This window comes from Pongo abelii, chromosome 2, assembly GCF_028885655.2.
Source record: "Pongo abelii isolate AG06213 chromosome 2, NHGRI_mPonAbe1-v2.0_pri, whole genome shotgun sequence".
NCBI classification, from domain to species: domain Eukaryota; kingdom Metazoa; phylum Chordata; class Mammalia; order Primates; family Hominidae; genus Pongo; species Pongo abelii.
In genome coordinates this window covers 65,382,880-65,407,264 of record NC_085928.1, presented here as the reverse complement: position 1 = coordinate 65,407,264, position 24,385 = coordinate 65,382,880, and the positions used below count along the sequence as shown (strand labels likewise).

The 24,385-nt window shown below is 37.2% G+C and overlaps 1 protein-coding gene across 5 annotated transcripts in view; it reads right to left on the bottom strand.

Moving 5' to 3' along the window:
* The window catches only part of EPHA3 (EPH receptor A3), a 367,456-nt gene that overhangs the window by 76,238 nt on the left and 266,833 nt on the right, over positions 1-24,385 (bottom strand). For 3 of the 5 annotated variants that reach the window (XM_002813414.4, XM_054551690.2, XM_054551686.2), the window contains exons 6-7: positions 3,896-4,020; positions 383-545 (exon numbers count right to left, since the gene is read on the bottom strand). In XM_002813414.4, the coding sequence (XP_002813460.4) occupies positions 383-545; positions 3,896-4,020 (288 nt within the window). The remainder of the gene's footprint in view (positions 1-382; positions 546-3,895; positions 4,021-24,385) is intronic. The other 2 variants (XM_054551689.2, XM_054551687.2) reach the window with 1 other exon arrangement.

Sequence of the window (24,385 nt, the reverse complement as noted above, 5' to 3'; positions counted from 1 at the left end):
CATGGATCAGCAAGTTTCTTTTTTGTGGTTCATTGAATCATGCGATGAACCTGGAATATCTGAAATGACGGGCACTGGAAGTGTGTTACTATATTAAATAATGTTCCTCAAAAGCAATTTATGGCTAACAACAAAACAAAAGCATTTCAGGCATTAGAATATGTTTGATTTCCATATGAGAAAAAAAGAAACACAAAATGTACACCCACACAAACACAAATACTGTATACAGACATAGGGCTCCGCAAATTGCAATGTCCCAAGCAATATACCTTAGACGTATCACATTTGTTTAAAACTTAGAAACAGTGAGAATAAATAATTAGACATCTTTTGCAAGATCCCTGCCCCCTCCTCTAGACTACATTGAAATAATACATACAGTCTGGACTAGTTTCAAACTCAAACTTGCGGCTGTTCGTCCCGTATCCAGCGGCTGTTCGGGCTCGGATTTGGAATACGTATATAGTGTCAGGCTTGAGGCTACTGATGGTAACATTTGTGCCTCTTGCCCTCAGAATGGTATAACTCGTCTCTTGTTCCTGCTTTGAGGTCAGAAAAAAAAAATCATGTTAAAATCTAATCTTCGTAATGCTATAAAATGATAAACAGTGAACCACTCAAACCTGATTCTTTTATATTTTAACACAAATCATAGGATGGATTTAAAAAGTCATATCGATTATTTCAATTATTTTATTCTCTGAACGCAACTTAGGCATTTTTTGTTTTTTAGACGAAGTCTTGCTCTGTCACCAGGCTGGAGTGCAGTGGCACGATCTCAGCTCACTGAAACCTCTGCTTCCCGGGTTCAAGCGATTTTCCTGCCTCAGCCTCCTGAGTAGCTGGGACTACAGGTGCACACAATCACTCCCAGGTAATTTTTGTATTTTTAGTAGAGACGAGGTTTCACCATGTTGGCCAGGCTGGTCTTGAACTCCTGACATCAGGTGATCCACCTGCCTCAGCCACCCAAAGTGCTTGGGATTACAGGCATGAGCCACCGCACCTGGCCCAACATGGGCATTTCTAAAAATAAAAATATTTACAGAATTTCCTAATTTGAATATTGTGATTTCTGCCCTGCATGTAAAACAGGAAAAATTTGGCTTTATTCTAACCAGTAAATATGTGAGAGAAGATATGTTCTCTTCAAAGTCAAGGCTGAGAGAAAGCTTAAATCTAATTCCAATAACAAACTTACAAAGAAGAAAATATCCCTTTGAATTAAACCTAATAGGAATGCTCTATTGATTCTGGAGTAGAACATTTTCTTAATCAACCTTAAAATATTAAACATAAAAAATCAAGGTTTTATATGTAGCTCTACATTATTTTTAGCTTAACTGTATTTGTGCTGTATTTAATCTAAGTCACTGTGGTTTGGTAGAGACAAAAATCTCCAGATCAAAGGCTAGAAATATTTCCCAAAAAGGATCTCTAGGAGATTCACATTGTACATTAGATTCACACCACATATTTTAGTGGTCTCTTTGTGTCAAGCTTTGTTTACAAATATTGAATTTATCAAGAATTACGTTTTTTCTCTCACATATATTATTATACATAGAGCTCCTATGGGGAACCTGATTTCAAGCAATGGTACAATGTCCCTGCACCTAGGGTAGGACCTAGAGTGGGTAATATGAAACACTGTATATCCTCAACCAAAACGAGATTGAATAGTACAGAAAACATGCCATACATTACATATACTGTTAATCACCATCAGCGAAATAACCAGTCAAGAAAGCTAGACCTTGTGGACCTTAAATCCTAGAGAATCTTTCTAAATATTACCAAGCATACTATAAATATTTAGAATTAATTTTTAAATTTAGGTATATGTGATGCAAATATGTATTTAAAGGAATATATTTTAAATAATATTACAGATATGTATGTATCAAAAAATACTTAGGGAATAATCAATAGATTTGACCATTTTTTTCCTGCAATGGTTAATATTGTTTAAAAGTAATGTCCAGGGGCGGTGGCTCACGCCTGTAATCCCAGCACTTTGGGAGGCAGAGGCGAGTGGATCACCTGAGGTCAGGAGTTTAAGACCAGCCTGACCAACGTGGAGAAACCTCATCTCTACTAAAAATACAAAATTAGCTGGGCATGGTGGCACATCCTATAATCCCAGCTACTTGGGAGGCTGAGGCAGGAGAATTGCTTGAACCTGGGAGGCGGAGGTTGTGGTGAGCCGAGATCATGCCATTGCACTCCAGCCTGGGCAACAAGAGTTAAACTCCGTCTCAAAAAAAGTTTGTTTTAATGATGCTTGTTGTGTTTGTTGAGGGAGTTTGAAATAAGGCAGCATACTTCTCATGTTTGTGAAAGGTACAGATGTATACAATTAAAATTTGAGATCAGCCTCATAGATATAAATGTTAGGTGTTCTTCTCCCAGTTCTGAAATCTAGTTTGAACTGAGGCACATTACTGATTTTTAAAAATTTTGTGGCATCATTTATGAACATGAATTATTATATTTGCCCATTCTATCTTGTCACACTTCTGAAAATAGATCACAATCCTATGAGTATTTGACTTTACCACAGCAGAGGACTCAAAGCTAAGAGAAAATTTATTTCTACTACAATTTTGGAACAATGAAGTTTATTTGGCATCAATTTCTTTTAATGAAAAAGATATACTCTAGGCTTTCTGTAAGAAAGACTATGAAAAAAATGACATTATACTAGAGAAATACATTAACTTCAAGCAAGGAAATAACTACATAACGCAAAACAATGTTTTTATATTATGCATTTTTGCACAGTTGATTATGCCAATAATTCTCATAAGGATCTATTATCATGTAGAAAAAGGTACCTGATATAGGGAAAAACCTACTAAAGGAGGACTCATGGCTACCACAATTCAAAACAGATGCCTAACATTTATTAGCAATGAGGCTGTGGGAAATTCATATAACGTCACTCTCAGTTTTCTTATTTGTAAAACAACTTACTTTGCTACTTCCATAAGGTTGTTATACAGCTCAGACTTAAGTAATGTCCACAGAAATGTTCTGTAAATATAAACTGCCATATAAATGCACAATTTGCATTTAATTCACTTTAACACACTTTATAAACTGAAGTAGATACACAAATATGTAGTGTTCATGTTAGTAGCTGTGAAACTAACTAGCTGTGATTCTAAGGTTTAAACATATCTTGTCTTTAAACTTTACTATCATTTACAAACAGAAAAAAATGAGTTATTTAGAACGATGGAATACTCGCCACTCCACTCAGGGCAAAATAACCACATAACTATTTTTTAATAATTTTTAAATTTGGGGTAAAAATAACCATGCACCTATTTTTGTTAATAATTGCATTACCAAGCCACAACTTTATGTCAGGCAAATTTATCCATCTATCCCCAACCTTTTAAATTTCCTTCTACAGGGTCAAGAAAATCTTTTCATCATCAGTTAAATAATACAATATTTTTGTTACTAGCGCAATGTTGCTATTTGTATTGAATGAAATGCATGTGAATTTGAAGATCAGGAAATGATGCTTGAGGCAATGAACTAAAAAAACAGTTCACAAATAGACTAAGAAACCACAGTAAAATAGTTGGTAGAGTAGGGGTCTTGGTGTAAAAGGATATAAATGTCATGCTATTGCCATAACTAACTGGATTAAGTTGGCAGTGGAATCTTTGATGTTGTTTATTGCTGTAGAATAGGGGGTATTCAACAAGATTCTTTCTAAACCTTCCTTTACCAATAAATCAAAGGGGTCACAGGGCCACAGTTCTAAACAGTGCTCTACCATTTACCAGCAATGTCACTGGTTTCTTTGCAAGAGCACAGCTCATGAGGAAACAGCTTCTTGACTACACAGCCCAACCCTGAAACATTGTTTCCCCACCTTTTCATAGTATTTGACCTCGTAGTCCAATATGATCCCATTAGGATGTTCAGGTTCTTGCCAGGACAAAGAGATGCTATTTCTGGAGGTCCGATCTTTCTTAATCGTCAGGACAGGCGATGGAGCTGTAAAGAGAGGATGGGAGGGGAAGGTGGAAGGAAGCAAATTAATGGTTTGGAAAGGGTGGCGAATAAGAACAGAGAGAGAAGGGAACATGCAAATGGAGTCTATCATTGTTCCAATTTTTGGCAAGAAAGCGCTATTTCCATTTCCAAGGCTCTTGAGTATTAATCTGGCCCCATATCCAGACTCAACAGCTGGATTATAGCCCTGGTACATGCAGGCCTAGGGAAAATGTGCTGAGATTCTCTGCTGCTGGTGGACTAGTGGCAAGTGAGCAGATGTTTTCAATCTGCTACTACAATGTAAGCAATGAAATATATTTGATGTATTAAAAAAAGAACAAAACATCAGGACTACCTATTTGTTATAATGTTGCAAAGTTATTAATGCCAGATTCTTCAGCTCATTGATAACATTTTCATATGCAGCTCTGCAAGAGGACTGGAATCCATTATGCACAAGGAGTCCCATGGTATCCATAGGTAATAATAATATGTAGTATATTGTAAAATACATATGATTTAGGACATATTACAATAGGTCTTGACTTCTGACAAACATCTCTTGACTACAAAGAAAAGGAAACAACAATCTTCTTTTGTACAGTTTTATTTCTTAAAAAAATACTTAACGAGAAGTACCAAGGAAATGACTGCTATATGTGTTACAATTACCTAGACATGCTTTGAAATGTCTTATTTGATGGTGATTCTACATTTGCTATGTTTTGCTAAGCATTATCGAAAGTATGGAATATGAATAAAAACCCCATCTGTTTGGATCAGATATCATAGGGTCAAATTCATTTCTAACTGAAGATTAAAAATATTTTAAGTGATTTCCTTCTTCAAACCCTTCCACTAAAAGGAAAAATGCATACTATCATCAAAGTACTTCTGCTTTCAAATCTCAATCTTGGTTCACTCGCCAGTCGAAATGTCTCACTGGAGTTCAGTGGCACCCTGCCTTAATGGAATGCAGCAAAATAAACTACAAACACACAACAAACAAAAACTCAGGAATCTTTAGATACATTAACTGTTGAATTGTTTTCATTGTTAAAGAACTTATTTTTATATAGATTTTTCTCAAATCAAGGACCATAAGAACCTCATGTATTTGTATTTCCCACAAGTTAGCAGAAGTTCCATGTTTGTTGTTGTTTCTATGATTATCACATGATGACTTTTGCATCTGACCTCTCGTTCAAACTTTCCTATCTATAAACACTTTTCATTTTTATTCTTCATCTATAATAGAAACTTTCATGATGCTTGCCTTGTGCCACTTCAGAGAAAACTGTACACCAAAAAATAGACTCTACTGCAATATTTCCTATCCACTGGGTTTTATTATTTGTGAGAACTCATAGGAACTCCTTCTAATTGAAGCATGGATTGGCCTGGGAATGACGACTTAATCTTTTATTATCTTTTTCTTTTTTTAAGACAGGGTTTTGCCCTTGTTTTCCAGGCTAGAGTGTAGTGATGTGATCTCGGCTTACTGCAGCCTCCACCTCCCAGGCTAAAGCAATCCTTCTGGCTGAGACTACAGGCTTGTATCATCACCATCAGCTGATTTTTTATTATTTGTAGAGACAAAGTTTTGTCATGTTGCCCAGGCTGATCTTGAACTCCTGGGCTCAAGTGATTCTCCCTGGTAGGCCTCCCACATTGCTAGAATTACAGGCATGAACCACCACACTTGGCCTGACTTAATCTTTTGCTAAGGAAAAATGTAGGTGTTGCTTTTCTGATGGAAAAGTAAATTCATTTTCTTACCAACTTTTTGCTCCCATTAGAAATTAATATCTTTTCATATAAATTAACATAATTTACCTTTCATTATCAATTCTTCATCTATTCAACAATCCTCTATTTTAGTCCCTAAATTCGCTTCAACCACACAACCCTGCGATTTGCTCTCTAAAATTGATTCCAAGCAAAAGATAAGTTATTTTTCTTATACTTTAGTTGAAGCTTCATAAACATATCCAATATTTATAAATGTATTGCTGAATTATAAATAAATGGATATGTGGATTTTTTTTAAAATATTTTATTTTTACTTACTTTAATACTTAGAAAAATCAAATCATTATCCAATCACTAATAAAAAAATTGCAGCCCCAATGTCTTTGGACTCAAATTTTGCATTTTCTACAATGAGGAAATTCTACTAATTTTTCTGCTGAAGTAAGTCCATTAATGGAGTCACATTTAATGTCAGGTTCAAGAGCATTTCAAGAAGCTTAATGTTGGAACACATGAGGTCCTACATTTAATTTGATAGCACCATGAAACTTTCATTTTTTCCTAGTGGCTAAAATTCATTTTCAAAGAGGTTTTGAAAATAACCAGGTACAGCATCTCTCCTTTAAAAAAAGAAAAGTGAGAAAACAATTCATTTCAAAGAACAATTGTGATGAGGTTTGTATTAACTTTTTAATGAAAGCTTTGCCGGGTGTTTTGGGGATCTGTCCAAATTTTACTGTTTCTGCAGTGAGCAGGACTTTATAACTGTTGAATTTCTTCAAAGCTCTTTGAGCAAGCTGCAGGGTCCTGTTGGACTGCAATAAATAGGCTTTTGTAATTCCACACTTACTTAAGTAGAGGCAATTGCTTGAAGCTTGTGCCATCGCTATGCTAAATGAACCTTTTCTGATTGCTGCTTTTGGACCCCTATTAAGTCATTTGTTCTGCTCTTTTAATACAGGCCCCTTGTGCTGGCTGCATTTCAGCAAAGTTCAACTCAGTACACCAGCTGGAAGCCCAGTACTTTTAGGTAATACTCATCAATATTTTAATATTAATAAATAATTAACAGGAATTGTTTTTCTTTCCCCTGATAAATAATGTGGACATAATAAAACATAATGGAGAAAGAGACAAATTCTATGGGCAATCCATTGTATCAATGCTTTTAAAAAGTTTTCTAGAACACTTTTTAATTCATGTTTTGAGGTATAATTTATCGATTTTTTATGTGCTGTAACACAATTTAGAATATTAATGAGAAACAGTGACACAAATTATGCTTTTCATTAATTTTCAGATATCAAAGAGTGATTTGTTCAAATTACTAATTTGCAAATTCATAGAAATTCTTTAAGTCAGTATTTTTCTGTACAAAAATCATGATATTGCAGTGTGCACTGTATGACAGATTTCTTTTCTTTTCTTTCTTCTGTTTTTTAAATTTGCAATTTGAGAGAATGGAGGTTAATGGTTAAACAAAATGGAAAAAAAAACTTTCAATTTCCTTAAGACTGGAAAAATGCTGGGAGCTACAGGCGAAATTAAGAAGGAAGAGAAAGCTCAGGGATTTTTTGGCAAAATCGCAATTGCTAAAATCGCTAAAATCGCAATTGCTAAAATCGCAATTGCCAGTAAATGACCTGATAGCCTAGGATTTTTTTTTTTTTAGATGGAGTTTCACTCTTGTTGCCCAGGCTGGAGTGGAATGGCGCAATCTCAGCTCACTGCACCTCCACTTCCCGGGTTCGATAGACTCTACTGCCTCAGCCTCCCAAATAGCTGGGATTACAGATGCGTGCTACCACACCCAGCTAATTTTTGTATTTTTCGTAGAGACAGGGTTTCGCCATGTTGGCAAGGCTGGTCTCGAACTCCTGACCTCAGGTGATCCAACTGCCTCAGCCTCCCTAAGTGCTGGGATTACAGGAGTGAGCCACCGCACCCGTCCAGATTTTTAATTTTCTGCCTCTTATACACCCTAATTGATAGATTACTGAAATGGTTCCCTTTATTAAAAGAAAGAAGTTGATGACAGAATAGGATGCTGAGAAACTGGTGCAGGCACTGATGCAAGTTAACAAATAGTTCTGTAGAAAAACAAATGAAGAAACTGGTAAAAAGAAAATTTAAAACCATATAAAGGTAATAATTTTTAGCAAATTCAAAATAATGTCTGGTATGTAAAATACATTTTTGTTGTATTGGTATTTAAAAGAGAGAAATAATATTAATATTTGATCTTTAACTTTTGCTATTCTGGGTACAGCTGATATATGTGCCCTTTGTAAAACCATAAAGAAAGGAGACATAATATACTTTGTAAAGTGGCATTGATTATATTTTAAATGAAATATTTCTTAAAAGAATACAAATAGGCCGGGCGTGGTGGCTCACGCCTGTAATCCCAGCACTTTGGGAGGCCGAGGCAGGCGGATCATGAGGTCAGGAGATCGAGACCATCCTGGCTAACACGGTGAAATCCCGTCTCTACTAAAAAAAAAAAATACAAAAAATCAGCTGGGCGTGGTGGCGGGCACCTATAGTCCCAGCTACACGGGAGGCTGAGGCAGGAGAATGGCGTGAACCTGGGAGGCAGAGCTTGCAGGCCTGCAGTGAGTCCAGATCACGCCACTACACTCCAGCCTGGGTGACAGAGTGAGACTCCATCTCAAAAAAAAAAAAAAAAGAAAGAAAAGAAAAAAATACAAATAAAGGAGAAAAAAATAGTTGAGACTAAGAGGGAGGGGCAGCTCATGCATCACACAGCTGACCATTCTCCATGAAGCTTCTCTGGACTTACACAGCGGTACTGAAAACTTCCAAACACCGCCAGTACTAAAGAAACTCTTAACTGTGTGTCAGTGGAATTGCATGATGCTTTCAATCTATTCTTCTTTCAAATGTTTCTTTGATCATGACATAGGACTAGACAGATATTTTCACCCTATATATCTAGTAATATATGTTTTATAAAACCTGATATAAAAGTGCTTTTCAGGCCAGGCACAGTGGTTCGTGACTGTAATCCCAGCTACTCGGGAGGCCGAGGCAGGTTGATCACCTGCAGTCAGGAGTTCGAGACCAGCCTGGCCAACATGATGAAACCCGGCTCTACTAAAAATACAAAAAAACTAGCTGGATGTAGTGCCGGGCACCTGTAATCCCAGCTACTCGGGAGGCTGAGGCAGGAGAATCACTTGAACCCAGGAGGTGGAGGTTGTAAGTGAGCAGAGATTGCATGCCATTGCACTCCAGCCTGGAAAACAGAGTAAAACTCTGTCTCAAAAAAAAAAGTGCTTTTCAATTTCTCTTTTAAGAAGACACAACTTTCTGGAAACCAAGGGTTGACTTGCTCACAGTGTTTTCTTCCCTAAATCCAGGCCACTGCAATGACAGCCTCTTGAATCAGCAACATGCAATGACTAGTTGACATATATGACAGAGAGATGAAAAGTACCACTCTTTTTTTTTTTTTTTTTTTGGAAACGGAGTCTTGCTCTGTCACCCAGGCTGGAGTGCGGTGGCACAATCTTGGCTCACTGCAACCTCTGCCTCCCGGGTTCAAGCGATTCTCCTGCCTCAGCCACCCGAGTAGCTGGGATTACAGGTGCAGGCCCCCATGCCCAGCTAATTTTTTGTATTTTTAGTAGAGATGGGGTTTCATCATGATGAGCAGGATTGTTTTGAACTCCTGACCTCAAGTGTTCTGTTTGCCTTGGCCTCCCAAAGTGCTAGCATTACAGGCATGAGCCACCACACCCGGCCAAAGTACCACTCTTAATAGTTAATAATTGGCCAGGCATGGTGGCTCACGTCTGTAATCCCAGCACTTTGGGAGGCTGAGGTGGGCAAATCATGAGGTCAGGAGGTCAAGACCAGCTTGACCAACATGGCAAAACCCCATCTCTACTAAAATTCAAAAATTAGCTGGTTGTGGTGGTGTGTGACTGTAATCCCAGCTACTTGGGAGGCTGAGGCAGGAGAATCACTTGAACCCTGGAGGTGGAGGTTACAATGAGCCAAGATGGCACCACCATACTTCAGCCGGGGCGACAGAGTGAGACTCAGTCTTAAAAAAAAAAAAAAGTTAATAATTGAACCTCAGCCGAGAAGTAGAGAAGAACTTTTTCTAAAAGATTGTTTCTTCATCTATTTGAAGTATAGAAGGAAGATGTTTGCACATTGTAACCGGAGTCATTGACTACATTCAATAAAATAATAGAAAAACAAATTACAATGGTAAAGCAAAAATGTTGGCTAGAAAGTGTCTCCTTGTGAAGGGATCTGGTTAGGGATGAGACCTGCATCATTCACAGTCTGTGTTAGAATTACACTTGATACATGTGTGTGCCAGACCTAGTGACAGACATGGAAGGGATTCTTTGTTTTAACTATGGTGTTTTAAAATCTACATTTACCATTATTCTGCCTCTAAAATATGACCCTTCCTTAAAATCAGGAAGTGTAAACTTCAAAATTCAACCCTAAAGGATCTGGTTTGGTTTATTTGTTTTTATTGGGACCTTCCTCTTTCTAGATTTGGGAATTTCTAATGAACCTCTGAGGTATCTCTGTGGTTTAGAGATTGGACAAGTTAAAGTAATAACATAAAGGGCTCAGGATTTCTTTTCCAAGTGAGCCAAAGCTTTTAAAAATTATCTTCATGGGAAAATACATGCAGTAAATGGTTGAAAGATTTTTCTTTTGAATCAGACATGAATTTAAAAGCATTAGTCTCTTATTTTTCTTTACCATTCATTACAAAGCCTACTGAGGAACATTTCCTTCTCAGTTTTTTCAGAAGTGAACACTTCTATTAAATCCAGAAACTCTCTTGGGTTTGATTTAGCATAATCATTCATAGCTTAATGTTCTCCAACTCACCATTCCTACACTGATTTCCCCAAACCTGGTGTTCTGATTTTCTATTTTAGCTACAAAGCCTTATCAATTTGTAGTGTATCCAGTTTGAAATCTCAGAGTTATACTTTATATTTTTTCTCACCAATAATTCAGCTTGCCAATCAGCTCCACTTTCTGAAAGCTGATCACTTTTTTACTTTTCCAGCCATGGCTTAGTTCAAACCCTTGCCATTTACCAACAGCATTGGATTCTATGCCTTTTAGCTTAATATTTTCAGAATTTCAACTTTCTATACATTTTGATGATTTAGTATTTTATAAAGCAAATGAAACATTGATTCCCTTCTCTTTCAAATTCGCATAATTTCAAATCTAGGTTTTCTAAAATGTTAAGCAAATAATAAGCTCCAACAGAATGGTCTGGAGATCTGTATTTTTAAGAAGACGATAGCAGAAAACTCTTAGGATCACAAAGAGTTGGGAAACTTTAGACTACAGTAGGATACAAAATTTGAAATTCATTTCATTGTTATTTAGTGCTCTTCACAAGACTGCAACATACATACCAGCTTTGTCATTTATTGCTCTCCATACGAAGCTAAAATTCTAAAGACAATTCTTTTTTTCAGTTATTTGTGTATGCTGTACTCCCTGTCTGCAACACTAGATCTCTTTCATTTCCACCTGGAAAACTGCTTCTACTACTCATTATTCTCCAAAATCCTTTGCTAATATAATTCCCTCATAAAGTTTCTCCTGAGTCCCTTAGGCAAAAGTTAATCAGGTCCTTCCTCTGGCCTCTTATAGTATAGTTGCTCCTTTTCCCATTATTTAGCCCACTGCATTGTGTTGTAATTACATCATTTGCTTACAGTATGTCTTCCCACTAGACTGTATGTCCCTCAGAATCTTAGGTGCCTAGCATAGTGCCAGCTTTGCATAAATCTACCATGGAATTTGGTTAGCCTTGGAATAAAGTATACAGCATATTTTGTGGCTGGTTCCTCTGAAAAATAAATTCTATTTAGCCCCTGATATTAAAATAATAAAATTAAAATCAAAATGGCAATTAAAATGTGCTTAGAAGAGAGACTACTCTCTATAAACTTATGTTACTCAAATTCTATAGTAAAAAGAAAAGTAATTTTCTCAATAGAATTAATTGTGCTGGGAGAAAAATATTCTAAGACATAATACACTGAAAATAAATTTTGACCAGAATTTCCTCCCCCGATTTTTTGATAACAGTATATACAAGATTTAATCTTTTCTAAAGACTAAAACTCCAAAATTTTAATCATTGAATTTTAAAGATCTAAAGTAGTTTTAAAGACTGGAGAATTTTGTTACAATTTATAATCTTATCCTTTTCTCAGCATGGAGAAATAAAAAATTTTTTAAAAGTAATGACAAATGAAGTATGCATTTCATAGTCATTTATTGCATAAATTCACCAAAATGAAATCTTATTTTTTATTTTATCAATTAATCAACATATCCCTTTTTATAAAAATATAAAGGTCTTCTTCTTTTTAATATCCCCAAGTATCCTCACAGAATTAGAGCAATCTTCATATATATGATATATGTGATATGGTTCTGAAAATCTAGGGATAATCATAGATTTCTAAATATAAGGCTTTAGTGTGAAAGAGGTTGTATTAGTTCATTCTCGCGCTGCTATAAAGCACTGCCCAAGACTGGGTAATTTATAAATGAAAGAGGCATAATTGACACAGTTACTCAGGGCTGAGTAGGCCTCAAGAAACTTATCACGAGAGAAGGGGAAGCAAACACTTCCTTCTTCACATGGCAGCAGCAAGGAGAAGTGCAGAGTGAAGTGGCAGGGAAGCCCTTATAAAACTATCAGATAACATGAGAACTCACTCCCTATCATGAGAATGGCATGAGTGTAACTGCCCCCATGATTTAATTACCTCCCACCTGTGGGTCCCTCCTAGGACACATGGGGATTATGGGAATTATAATACAAGATGAGATTTGGGTGGGGACACAGAGCCAAACCATGTCATTCCACCCAACACCTCCCAAATCTCATGTCTTCACATTTTAAAACACAATCATGCCCTTCCAATGGTCCCCCAAGTCTTAACTCATTCCAGCATTAACCCAAAAGTTCAAATCCAAAGTGTCATCTGAGACAAGTCAAGTCCCTTCTGCCTATGAGCCTGTAAAATCAAAAGCAAGTCACTTACTTCCCAGATACAATGAGGGTATGGCCATTGGGTAAATACACCTATTCCAAATGAAAGAAGTTGGCCAAAACAAAGGGACTCCAGGCCCATGCAAGTCCAAAATCTAACAAGGCAATAATTAAATCTTAAAGCCCTGAAATAATCTCTTTTGACTCCGTGTCTCATATCCAAGTCATGCTGATGCAAGAGATGGGCTCCCACAGCCTTGGGTTTTTCAGGGTACAGCCCTCCCCCCATTTACTTTCATGGGCTGGTGTTGAGTGTTTGTGGCTTTTCCAGGTGCATCCAATGCAAGCTGTCAGTGGATCCACAATTCTGGGGTCTAGAGGAGAGTGGCCTTCTCACAGCTTCACTACGCAGTGCCCCACTGGCGACCCCACATTTCCCTACTGCCTTAGCAGAGGTCTCCATGAGGGCTCTGCCCCTGCAGCAAACTTCTGACTGGACATCCAGGCATTTCTAAATATCCTCTGAAATATAGGTGGAGGTTCCCAAACCTTAGTTTATGACTTCTGTGCACCTGCAGGCTCAACACTAGGAGGAAGCTGCCAAGGCTTGGGTCTTGCACCTCTGAAGCCATGGCCCAAGCTATACCTTGGCCTCTTTTAGCCACAGGTGGAGCAGCTGGGACACAAGGCAACAAGTCTCAATGCTGCACACAGCAGGGGGTCCCTGGACTGGCCCACAAAACCATTTTTCCCTCCTTGACCTCCTGGCCTGTCAAAAAGATATCTGACATGCCCTGGAGATATTTTCCCGATTGTCTTGGCAATTAATATTTGGCTCCTTATTACTTATGCAAATTTATGCAGCCAGCTTGAATTTCTCCCACCAAAATGGGTTTTTCTTTTCTACTCCATTATCAGGCTGCAAATTTTCCTAACTTTAATGCTCTGCTTCCTCTTGAATGTTGTGCTACTAAAAAAAATTGTTCCACCAGATACCCTAAATTATCTCTCACAAGTTTAAAGTTCTACTGATCTCTAGGGCAGGGGCAAAATGCCACCAGTCTCTTTGCTAAGCTATTAAAAGAAGCACTTTATTCCAGCTGCCAACAAGTTCCTCATCTCCATCTGAGACCACCTCAGCCTGGTCATCATTGTTTATATCACTATCAATATTTTGGTCAAAGCCATTTAACAAGTTTCTAGGAAGTTCCAAACTTTCCCACATCTTTCTGTCTTCTAAGCCTTCCAAGTCTCTTAGAAATTCTAAACTATCCCATATTTTCCTGTCTTCTTCTGAGTCTTCCAAATTGTTCTAACCTTAGCCTGTTTCCCAGTTCCTAAGTTGCTTCCACATTTTTGGGTATCCTTATAGCAGCACCCCACTCTCTGTGGTACCAATTTACTATATTAGTCTGCTCTCACACTGCTATAAAGAACTACTCAAGACTGGATAATTTATAAAGGAAAGTGGGTTAATCGACTCCCAGTTCTTCAGGACTAGGGAGGCCTCAGGAAACTTACAATCATGGCAGAAGTTGAAGCAAACATGTCCTTCACATGGCAGCAGGAAGTAGAAGTGCTAAGCAAAAGGGGGAAAAGATCCTTATAAAACCATCATATCTTGTGAGAACTCACTATGATGAGAACAGCATGAGGGTAACTGACCCCATGATTCAATTACCTCCCACTGGGTCCCTCCCATAACATGTGGGGATTGTGGGAACTATAATTCCAGTTGAGATTTGGGTGGGACACAGAGTCAAACCATATAAGAGGTTAATATTGATAAACAGCTATATTTAAAACTCTTATTGTCCACTTGAAATTGAAGTTGATTATCTCTAAAATAAGAAATTATGTTGGTAGGAAATAATACATATAGAGCAAATAATTTTTTTCATAATGAAATCCTTTTAGAAAATGCAGTATATTAGCAAACCTATCATAAAATACTGTGACTCTTAGAGGAAATATGTATGTATAATATTTGTATTTATGTATGTGTGTGTGTGTATAAAATCAGTATGTTTTAGAAAAAATGATCCTTGGATTGCGGGGATGTTCTACAACATACTTATCTCTTTTCTGGGATGTTCTACAATATTTTTATCTCTTTAGGTCCTTTAGAGGGCTGTGGTACATATAATACACCTGCAGTTTGAGCATCTAGTGATCCCTATCCTAGGATGTCCATACACTGATATACAAGGTGATGAGAATGATGGTTATTCATCTAAATATTTGCGTATGTGTGTATTTATGTGTGTCTTTCAGCCTAGTGCTTATTCTTTACATATATCATATGAAGCTGCTAACGGATCTGGTGGTCTTTTAACATGAGACAATTGAAATTCAACCGCATCTATGACATTCTTTCTTTTTTTCATCAGTTGTACCTGAAACATAAGATACCCTCAAAATGCTTAGACAGATATGCATTTAATTGTATGAATTTTTAAAAGGCAATATTCTTAATTTTATGTCTGAAAATATATGCTTCACACTTCTATTTGTTAGAGCTTAAACGTTTTGGAAAAAATACATTTCAGAGACAAGATAAACAATCCACAAGGAGAAGATCAAATCTTTATTCCCAGAGGGCCAAAAAAATTTTTGCAAAATTCTTAAATTCAGTAAGTTTCTGTCTTTCACTTTCCAGAAAATATAGCTTAGATTTGCAAGTGAAAAATATGTTTAACCACTGGCTTTGTTAATCTTGGATAAGCACATTAACTTTGATGGAATTTTAATAGCCCAAGTCCCCAACCAGTGCAAGATTGCTTTAGACAATATCTTCTGCTTGTTGTCTTAATTCATTGGTTTCCACAAAATTAAGATGACAAAGTAGAAACTTTAAAACTACAGTTGATAATCAAAATTGAAAGGACTAAATATGAAATCTTAGAAAAAAATTAGATAGTATCTTATACAACTTTTTAGTCTGTACAATAAATCACATATATCTCAGTATAGATGGCTCCAAAGATCGAGGAGGGACAACTATTGAAAGTATATGGCTGATGAACATGTGGTTTTGAATGATTCTATAAAATCAAGCTGAAATCAATGCGGAACAAATTTCAGATTAGAAATTGGCTGACTGGCCAGGCACAGTGGCTCACGCCTGTAATCCCAGCACTTTGGGAGGCCGAGGCGGGTAGATCTCAAGGTCAGGAGATCCAGACAATCCTGGCTAACATGGTAAAACCCCGTCTCTACTAAAAATACAAAAAAATTAGCCAGGCGTGGTGGCGGGCACTTGTAGTCCCAGCTACTCGGGAGGCTGAGGCAGGAGAATGGCGTGAACCTGGGAGGCGGAGCTTGCAATGAGCTGACATCGCGCCACTGCACCCCAGCCTGGGCGACAGAGCGAGACTCCGTCTCAAAAAAAAAAAAAAAAAAAAAAGAAGTAGGCTGACCACACTGTGAAGTTTTGTTTCTTGTTCGTTTGTTTGTCTTAAAGCACTGCTGAGGTCATAAGTCTGTTCTGAGTGAGGGTCATTCAGGGCTAGAACTGCCTGGCAGTTCCAGCACAGGGCAGGTGGATGCTGGCAGGATTCTCTGTGGAGCTTCTCAAAAACGGTTTGGTCACTTTTAATTAGAGGCAAAAGTTGAGAGATGTAACTTAAACATATCTTTAGTTCAAGAAAGGATTGATATTTGCCCACCCTCCATTCTAACAGATAATGGTAAGAAAACTTTTCGGAAAAGATATTCTTGGGTTGTTTGGCTCACGTGCCCAAGCATAGGATAGAAAGGAGTAAAGCAAAATTCCATTATATATTATGTTATGTTATATTCAGACACTAAACAAAATATGTACTGGTCTTAATCTTTTATTAGCAAACTACAACTATAGAGTGGAAGTGAACAGCAGAGAACATTCTACAGTAACTAGAAATAATCTATATCTTGATTGGGGGATATATCTTTGTGAAAGGCCATTAACTTTCACACTTATGAATAGAATAATTCATCGTATGTTTTACTCAATGTTAAAAGAAGTAAAACATATGGTTTATATTATTAGATATCAGTATATCAATATATGAAGTTACTCTGAATATTTTCTTCTTTTTGTATTCCTGATGCTCTGGCATCTGAGGCCTCACTGACTGGGGAGAAACTGCCTCTTCTAGGGCTAGCCCATTCTTAGAGATAGCAAATTCTAGTCCAGGAACATGCCTTTCATGTGCAAACTAACCTATCCAGAGCCCTCCCTCTGAAACACCTCCTCTTTCTGGCTCTTACTTTCCAGCAAGCAATATTCTTCTGTCCTAATCATGTCAGGGTCAGGTACCAGACTGCTAGAGACAGTCCCTATACCTCAGAGCTAACTGAAATTATTCAAGCAAACCAACCCCGAGTCTGTTTACCCTGTCTTGCCTTTCTCATGAAACCACAATAAATGCTCCCATCTATGCTTTTCTCTTGCTCCCTCTGCCTCCTGACTGACCCTGGTGCTTCTCTTTGTGGCATTATGTGACATGGAATATTCTCTTTTTTTTGAGATGGAGTTTTTGCTCTGTTGCCCAGGTTGGAGTGTAATGGTGCAATCTTAGCACACAGCAGCCTCCACTTCCTTGGTTCAAGAGATTCTCCTGCCTCAGCCTCCCAAGTAGCTGGGATTATAGGTTCCCACCACCATGCCTGGCTAATTTTTGTATTTGTAGTAGAGATGAGGCTTCACCATGTTGGCCAGGCTGGTAATGAAATCTTGACCTCAGGTGATCCACCCAGTTTGGCCTCTCGAAGTGCTAAGATTACATGTGCGAGCCACCACCCCCAGCCATATCCTCTATTTTTCAGCGGCAACCTTCTGATCTGTTGGCCTCACCATACCTGAGTTACAATAAAACATGCATTTCAAAGCAATTGCAGTAGAGAAATATCATCTAGAACTTTCTTCAAGCAAGCAAAAGACCTCTGCTTGCTTGACAGAGAGGTAATAAGCTATCTAAAGAAATAGCTGGCTATTTGGCACATACACAATCTTGCTGTAATTTTTTTTCGCACTCTTTACACCCAGAGATCTCATCTTAATCTATTTGGACTGCTATAACAATACTACAAACTGAACAGCTTATAAACAATGGATGTTTCTTACAGTTGTGAAGACTAGAAAGTTCAAGATGAAGGCGCCAGCAGATTTGGTGTCTGGGGAGAGTCTATTTCCTGATTCATAGATTGCGCATTCTAGCTGTGTCTTCACATGATGGAAGGACAAGGTAGCTCTATGGAGCCTTCATTATAAGAGCACTAACCCCATTTATGATGGTTCTAATCTCATGACCTAATCATCTTCTTTCCAAGGGCTCACATCCTAATTTTTTTTTTCTTTTTGAGACAAAGTCTCACTCTGTCACCCAGGCTGGAGTGCTGTCATATAATCTTGGCTCATTGCAACCTCTGCCTCCCAGGTTCAAGTGATTCTCGTGCTTCAGCCTCCCCAGTAGATGGAATTACAGGCATGTGCCACCATGCCGGGCTAATTTTTGTATTTTGAGTAGTGATGGGGTTTCGCCATATTGGCCAGGCTGGTCTTGAACTCCTGGCCTCAAGTGATCCGCCCACCTCCACCTCCTGAAGTGCTGGGGTCACAGGCGTGAGCCATCATACCACGCTGATGATTGGGTTTCAATGTGTAAATGTGGAGGGGACAGAAACATTCAGATAGTGAAAGACCTCTATGATGCAGTCTTTGATGTTTAACTTATACACAGGTTTAAAACCAGCCTATAGGCCGGGCACGGTGGCTCACGTCTGTAATCCCAGCACTCTGGGAGGCCGAGGCGGGTGGATCATGAAGTCAGGAGATCGAGACCATCCTGGCTAACACAGTGAAACCCCGTCTCTACTAAAAATACAAAAAAATTAGCCGCGCGTGGTGGCGGGTGCCTGTAGTCCCAGCTACTCGGGAGGCCGAGGCAGGAGAATGACGTGAACCCAGGAGGCGGAGTTTGCAGTCAGCCAACATCGCACCACTGCACTCCAGCCTGGGCAACAGAGCGAGACTTCGTCTCAAAAAAAAAAAAAGAAAAAGAAAAAAAAAAAACAGCCTATAGTAGCTTTGGTTAAAAAGCTACTACAATTAGCCCAGAGTGGTGGCAGGCACCTGTAATCCTAGCTACTTGGGAGGCTAAGGCAGGCAAATTGCTTGAACCCAGGAGGCGGAGGTTGCAGTGAGCCAAGACTGAGCCACTGCCCCCCAGCTTGGGCAACAGAGCAAAATTTCATCTAAAAAAAAAAAAAGCTACTACCTATTATGCTGTTTAAAGAGTAGGTATTCTTACACTTACAGGTTTACTATGTGTGGCTCTGTGTCTCTGCTGATTAGCCCCTATGATTTTAGTCAGCTTACATTATTAATTAGATGGTTATACTAAATTATAAGCTAAACCCCTTTTCTAGCACTACCTCCTCTTGGTGGGTACTGTTGAGGCCCAAAATAAACAATGTTGTTTAGTCTTGGCTGGCTCCTTTCATTCGTGTAAGTAAGTAAAGAAAATGAGGGCATTGTTACACCAGACCAGAGTTATCAAAGGTGTCATACACAAACACTGTTGTGTTTGGGGTCTGTGTGACAAACAATAAACTGCTAACTTTAATTGAGGAGCCAAATTTGAAACATACACAAAAACACACAGACACATGCACATATATATGTGTGTGGATTCAACTGTGGCTCCATAATAACTTCATTCTCACATAAATACCTTCTGAGGTGAGTGAGAAAGAAATTGATTTACTCCTACAGGAATGACAACTGTCCTTATACATATCACATGCCTGAGTGAGTCATCATTGCTTAACTCTACATTGTTACATGACTCATGAGTTTTCAAAGGGAATTATCTCTCTTCAAAATTTTTTTAATATGGTGGACAACATAGAAGTATGCATTGCATCAAAATATTATTCACCATGTGTGTGGAAACAGAAAAAAAACATTGCTTAACATATGGCCTATATGTGCCTGGCCCATATGGCTTGTATATGCCTGGCAACCCCACCCAACGTGCAATAGAGACTAATTGAAGCAGAAAGAGAGGTCCTATTGAAAGTTGTGTAGGTTGATCCCCTCCTTTAAGAGGGTAAAATCCCAGACCTCCCATAACAGAAAACTTATGAAGTCAATTCAAACATTTGGAAATCAGATTTGGGAAATTAGCTCAGAGCTATCCAATTTACTCACATATAAAAATACTCATTGGCTTGAAAAAATGGGACAATATGGTATTTCAGAAAATAAGAATCATTTTGGTTGGTCATTGTATACAATGTAAAACATTTTGATTACCATGAAATCTTTCTGAGAAGCCCTAGTTCCATGTTACCACAATACCAGAAACTTATTTGTAACATAGGCATACTCTTAAAGAGCACAGTCTTTATTTTTTAACTCAGAAGAAATCACCTAAAAATATAATAGGAAAAAGTGAAATGCACTTGACAATTATAACTGGAATCCTAATATCCACTCTACTTCTCCTCCAAGTATACATCCTAAACCCATTATCAAATTTCAATTAAAATGTTAACAAATTAAGTACTACAAAAAGAGACTGTGTGTATTAATTTTTTCTAGTTTAGCTTTCTGAAGGGTGCAGGTGGGGAATACGCTAATTTGGGTCTGTTTGCATATTTATACATATTTATACAAACAAAGTGAACACCAGCAGAGACTTACAGTATCCAAAAGCAATGATGCCTGCAAAATTTCTATTTTGGCTGTAAAATTTGCATTGTCTATGCTTGGGTTTACTAATACTTCTCAGTCTCTTTTTATCCCAAACAAATTTACTGTTTCTCTGCCCCATATTACTTCATTAAGAAATGCAAACATTGAGTGGCAATAAATAACTTTATACCTCACAAACAGAAATTTTTAAAAATCTGAGCAGAAAGCAAAGGGGAAATTGCAGAGGAAGATTACCTGCTGCTTAATTTCCATGATGCTTGTGGCTTGACCTGTTTAGTTCCAGGCACAGGATTAATTTATCTGAAGAATTTTTGTCAAGTAACTTTTTAGCTAGCCATAAATTTTGGAGCGATTCTATTTCTTAAGTCCATCCAAATAAGTAAATTGCATCAATACTTATTTCTGCCATTATGACTATTTCACATAATTGATCTCAGAATTTTGAGAACTGATTAACTGATTGATGTTTATACACACTTTTACAATTTTAGCACATTAGAAAAAATAGCCTTAAGCTGCTCAATTTTTGGATTTCATAAGTAAAGCTAAAAAGAAAATCATGCAACACTTGTTTCTTTCCAGGCTTTGGCTTTCAATCCAATGTATGTATTTAGGTTCCTGCACTTCTAATTGTTAACCTCAATAGCTTACAGAAAATTGTCATTAGCCTATATAGAGCAAGTGTTCTCAAACACAGGTGTGAAGACTTCAGTTTTACAGGGAGATACTACATTTTACCTAATGTGTGGAAAGATTCTAAACATTATTTCCAAGCTTGTGAAGTAAACTTAAGCCTTTTCATGATGGGTTTTATTTGTAAAAAACTAAATTACATGTAATGATTCTTAAGTTAGAATTGGCATGAAAAACAGTTAAAAATGCAATGATGAGTTTATCATCATTATTAGTTAGTTGTAAAATCATTGTAAAACTGATTTCTGGGGATGCTGACATGAGTCAATAAAGTAACTAAAAATTATTGAATTGTCCACTTGAAATGAATGGATTTCATGAGACGTAAATATATCCCAATACACTTAAAAAAATTTTTATTATACTTTAAGTTCTAGGATACATGTGTAGAACATCCAGGTTTGTTGCATAGGTATACACGTGCTATGGTGGTTTGCTGCACCCATCAACCCATCATCTACATTAGGTATTTCTCCTAATGCTATCCCTCTCCTCGTCCCCCATCCTGTGGCAGTCCCTCTCCCTGCGTCCAAGTGTTCTCGTTGTTCAACTCTCACTTATGAGTGAGACCATGCGGTGTTTGGTTTTCTGTTCTTGCCAATACACTTAGTTTTAAAAAAGAATAACCTGAAGTAAAAAGTAGTACATGTGGTTTACCAGAATTAAGGGGTAGTTAAACTAATTATATGGCTTTGAATGATTTTGAATATTTTTCTATTGTGTTCCATATTTTTTTCTAATTTTCAGAGCCATTTGTTGAAATAAAGATCTGCATGAAACTATTATATAAGCATTATAAAGTGTTGCTGGCCTGGTCTGTCAGATTTCTTCTGGAATTGAAAAAACAATAAGCCAAGAATCATTATTATTCACATCGCACAGTCTGTGGTTTAGCTTTAGAAACATGCTTTTCAAGTTAAATTTCCTTCAAAATGCACCTAGCTAGGAAAAAAAAAATGAGGGAAAAATGCTAGAGGCAAAGCAAACTTGAAGTTTTCAAAGTCTGGTAGTCTATTTTCCAAATACGAGTGGGTTTCGTTACCCTGTACATTCTAGAGTGGTTCACAGTTGGTTTTCATACATGCATCTATGAATCTATGTTATACCTTGCTTTCCTGGATGGCTAAAGTGTGGTATTTTTACTCTTTGTTAACCTTAGGAATAACTATTAAATGGATTTTTGGCTTTAATGGGTTGGTTTAATCTCTAAAAGAGATCCTGAAATAAGAGTTCAGTAAGACCAGATGTTGGTTCTAAACAATATGTAAAGTTTGCAAATGGGTACATATGAAATGAATCTTCCATAACATTTGTGTTCAATATAAAGCATCTGATGCACAGGCAATTACACATAATATAATGTTCGTATTCTCTTCATTCATTAAAAGAATGTATAGAGACAGGTTGGGAAGTGCTTTAGGTAATTCACCACTAGGTTTTATTAACATGATGGGACATGAAATCAGATAAGAAAAAACAATCTACATAAGCAGAATGAAAGTTTTGAATTTAAAAAGATCATATTCCTGTGACAAAACCCCTGGCAATTAAATTTATAATGAGGGAAGCAACTCCAAGAACTACAGGCACAGAAGGAAAGTTGTGAGAAAAATTTTCCAACACATTCCTTAAAAAGTCAGCAGGGTTTTATAGGAAACAATCAAGTGATTGTAGAAAGAAAACATGCAACCAAATAATTTATTCAGTTAACATCTATAATTTAACAAAATAACATATGTTCAAAGCCACTTTTTGAAGACAAATTAAAAGGCCCTTATGGACTACAAATTGCTAACTACCAATGTTCATTTAAGGAAATGGCAAATAACGCTGATGACAAACTATCCCAAGAGTGGCTGCTGTGAAAACTGGCATCTGAAGGCTTAGTGTCAACCTTTCTTTTGACTTTGAAATCTTATCAACACATTTTAATCCAAATATAGGTGGGAGACATGCAGTATAGAGGAGACTCTGTTTATATTTTTAAATATGAATATAAAAATCCCAAAAATATGGGCACAAATATTTGATGAAATTAAAACATAAATTATTGAAACCATATGAATCATCAGAAAGCCTACACCAGTTAGAAAATCATTGATTCACAGTTGATATAGAAAGAAAGAAAACTGAGGAAAGCAAAATCTGATTGTACTGATTTTAAAGGTACAACTTGGAGGACATACTTATATGTATATACAATATCTATAACATGTATACATGTTACAAATATACACTTTTAGTTGTGTTATATATATATTTATATACACACATCCTACATAAAGCTCAATTACTAATCATTATATATTAGATTCGTGTATTCTTTTATTTAATTCCAAAAGTAATCTAAAAAATTCTGGAATCATTTGAAAATTGTTTCAAAGATAATTTTGCATTTCATTCAATAAAGCAACAATCTTAATTAGTCTTATAGTGCCCCTTATTATGGTTCTAGGGTCTTTTTAAAATTAATAATGTATGGAATATCTCTTTATATGTTCCTTTTTGCTTACCTTTGCTTAACAGTTTAGTAAAAATTATTAAAGTAAATATCATAAAATGATTTCATTCAAGATTTTCTGTGCTTACTATATGCCAGGTGCCATGTAAGGTGTGAAGGTTAAAGTAGTAGTGTAAAAAGGCAGATGTGTTGCCTGCCTTTATGGAGATCTGAAACATTCTCATCGCTAGAGTTGGATTTCTTTACAAATTACCCTCTGATAACCTATGTTCCCTCAAATGCATATGGAACCTATCATCATCTCAGTTAACCACTGAAGGATTTGAAGTACTACAACTCCTCCAGGATACCTAATGGGCCTATTTTGTTTGTGTCTGTACAATATCCCTTTGGAATTTACTATAAGGGCAACTTTCCAATTTCAAGGTGTCAGCTACTTAATCTGTATGACTGAGGGCTTCTTTTGTTATCAGAGTCTCTTCTGTTCATGCACTTTAGGCTGGAAGTCTTGGGGATAAAAAATAATACTCTTCAATTACCTCTCATCTTTGGAACAGCTCTTAGTCAATGACTGATGAAGAGTTCACGTATAAATATCCCAGCTTCCTCTTATGTAGCGTGGGACAACTCTGAAGCAAGTATTCCACACGGGCTCCCACTCTTCAGCAACAGGATTAAGCTCCAGTTTCCCACAGGGTAAATTGATTAATACTTATTCTTCAGTGGC